Source organism: Brassica oleracea, chromosome C5 (genome assembly GCF_000695525.1).
Source record: "Brassica oleracea var. oleracea cultivar TO1000 chromosome C5, BOL, whole genome shotgun sequence".
NCBI lineage: Eukaryota > Viridiplantae > Streptophyta > Magnoliopsida > Brassicales > Brassicaceae > Brassica > Brassica oleracea.
In genome coordinates, this window is record NC_027752.1 from 29,119,172 (window position 1) to 29,120,778 (window position 1,607).

At 39.3% G+C, this 1,607-nt stretch overlaps 1 protein-coding gene across 1 annotated transcript; it reads left to right on the forward strand.

The window, feature by feature from the left end:
* Window positions 1-190: 190 nt before the first annotated feature.
* LOC106344927 (F-box protein At3g57580-like) lies at window positions 191-1,351 on the forward strand. Its single transcript, XM_013784221.1, has 3 exons — window positions 191-847; window positions 967-1,230; window positions 1,308-1,351. The coding sequence occupies exons 1-3, from the start codon at window positions 205-207 to the stop codon at window positions 1,349-1,351; spliced, it is 951 nt and encodes a 316-aa protein (XP_013639675.1). The 5' UTR covers window positions 191-204.
* The last annotated feature ends 256 nt before the right edge of the window (window positions 1,352-1,607 follow it).

Consider the following 1,607-nt stretch of genomic DNA (forward strand, 5'->3'; position numbering starts at 1 on the left):
GGGTTGGAATTAGATAACCAGTTCTAATAAAGTCACAATGGTTAAGTGTTGGATCTGAAATTCAAACCGGTTTGATTACACAAAAACAGGTTTTGGAAAACGCCTTCCCTTATCACCGGTACATATGTGCCCTAGCCCCTAGGAGGATATACATCAGAGTCTCCGCCAAGACTTTTTCTTATAATTGGTATTCATGCAGCGATCATGATGAATTCCATGCCGACTGATCTCATTCTCGAGATATTCTCCAGATTGCCTGCAAAATCAGTAGCCGTATGTTGTTGCGTGTCGAAGCTATGGGCGTCAATACTGAACAGTCAAGACTTCAGAGAGTTGTTCCTGACTAGGTCCTCGTCTCGTCCACGTCTCTTATTCGCCATTCAAGGATTATATAACAACTGGAGATTCTTCTCGTCCCCTCATCCTCATTATTCATCAGATAAGTCGTCTCACGTAGTTACCGCCGATTCTTATATGAAGTATTTGGAAGACATGCGACGGTACTTTTGCAGCTACGCCTCTGGTTTGATGTGTTTCCGTCAATCTAGGTGGATCTGCAAGGAAACGGAATTGTATATAGTGCATGTGATATGTAACCCTAGCACAGGACAATATGATTTATTACCTAAACTGATACTAAATTTTTGTGGTGACTGGACAAGCTTTTTAGGGTTTGATCCCGTTGACAGGCAATTCAAGGTAATGTTCACTGATTATAATGTTCAGAGAATTATAACGTTAGGAACTGGAGAACTGAGATGGAGAAATATCCAATGCTCTTTACCCCATCAAGCTCAGAATGAAGGGATATGCATCAATGGGATTTTGTATTACTCGGGTTTTACAGGTGATTCATGGCCGCATTCTCGAATACTAGTTTGTTTGATTGTTCGGTCTGAGATATTCAACTTCATTGAAGAAGAAGACGTAGTAGAATGCTTTAATGGGGTTTTGATAAACTATAAGGGTATAAATTAGGTGGTGTTAAAACAAATTATGCTGGCTATACCCTTCAGTTACGTATGTGGGTTCTAGAAGATGTGGAGAAACAGAAACGGTCGGAATATGTCTACAATTTGCCGAAGAATGAATTCGTTGGAGGCAATGTTTCTGTTGTTGGAATGACCGCGAGAGGTGAGATTGTTTTGATATCGGACTATACGTATCTAGTGTTGTATGTTCTCTACTTCAATCCCGAAAGTAACACTCTCCAAAGTGTTACAATCCAAGGTTTGTGTAACTTCAGAATCAATGACGTTAAAGTCTTTGTAGACTATGTAGAGGATCTTAGGTTTGATGTTATGAAGACAAGCCTTCCAGAAAAGAAGAGTACAACAACATCATCTACTAAAAAAAAAAAAAAAAAAAAAAAAAAAACATCAGCATCTAAAGACGACCATTCCGTTACATTGAGTCCCATAAATACCGACGTCTCATTTTGGAGGCCGATGCTTATGCATGTGGCAGTGTCTTCGAATGTGTGTTTTGATAATCTTCCCAAAGCTTGGTGGTATGTGTCCCTACTCCCTCGACTAGTTTATTTATTGTCTATGTACTAGTTATATGAAACAAAATCATGATTTGTCTCCGTATCTGACATGATGTCT

Bases quoted from the DNA above. Each gene is read 5' to 3' on its own strand.
- LOC106344927 (XM_013784221.1), top strand. From the start codon at position 205: ATGATGAATTCCATGCCGACTGATCTCATTCTCGAGATATTCTCCAGA. The intron at 848-966 runs GTGATTCATGGC...ATAAACTATAAG, and splicing joins GTATTACTCGGGTTTTACAG to GGTATAAATTAGGTGGTGTT. The intron at 1,231-1,307 runs GTTTGTGTAACT...GATGTTATGAAG, and splicing joins CCAAAGTGTTACAATCCAAG to ACAAGCCTTCCAGAAAAGAA.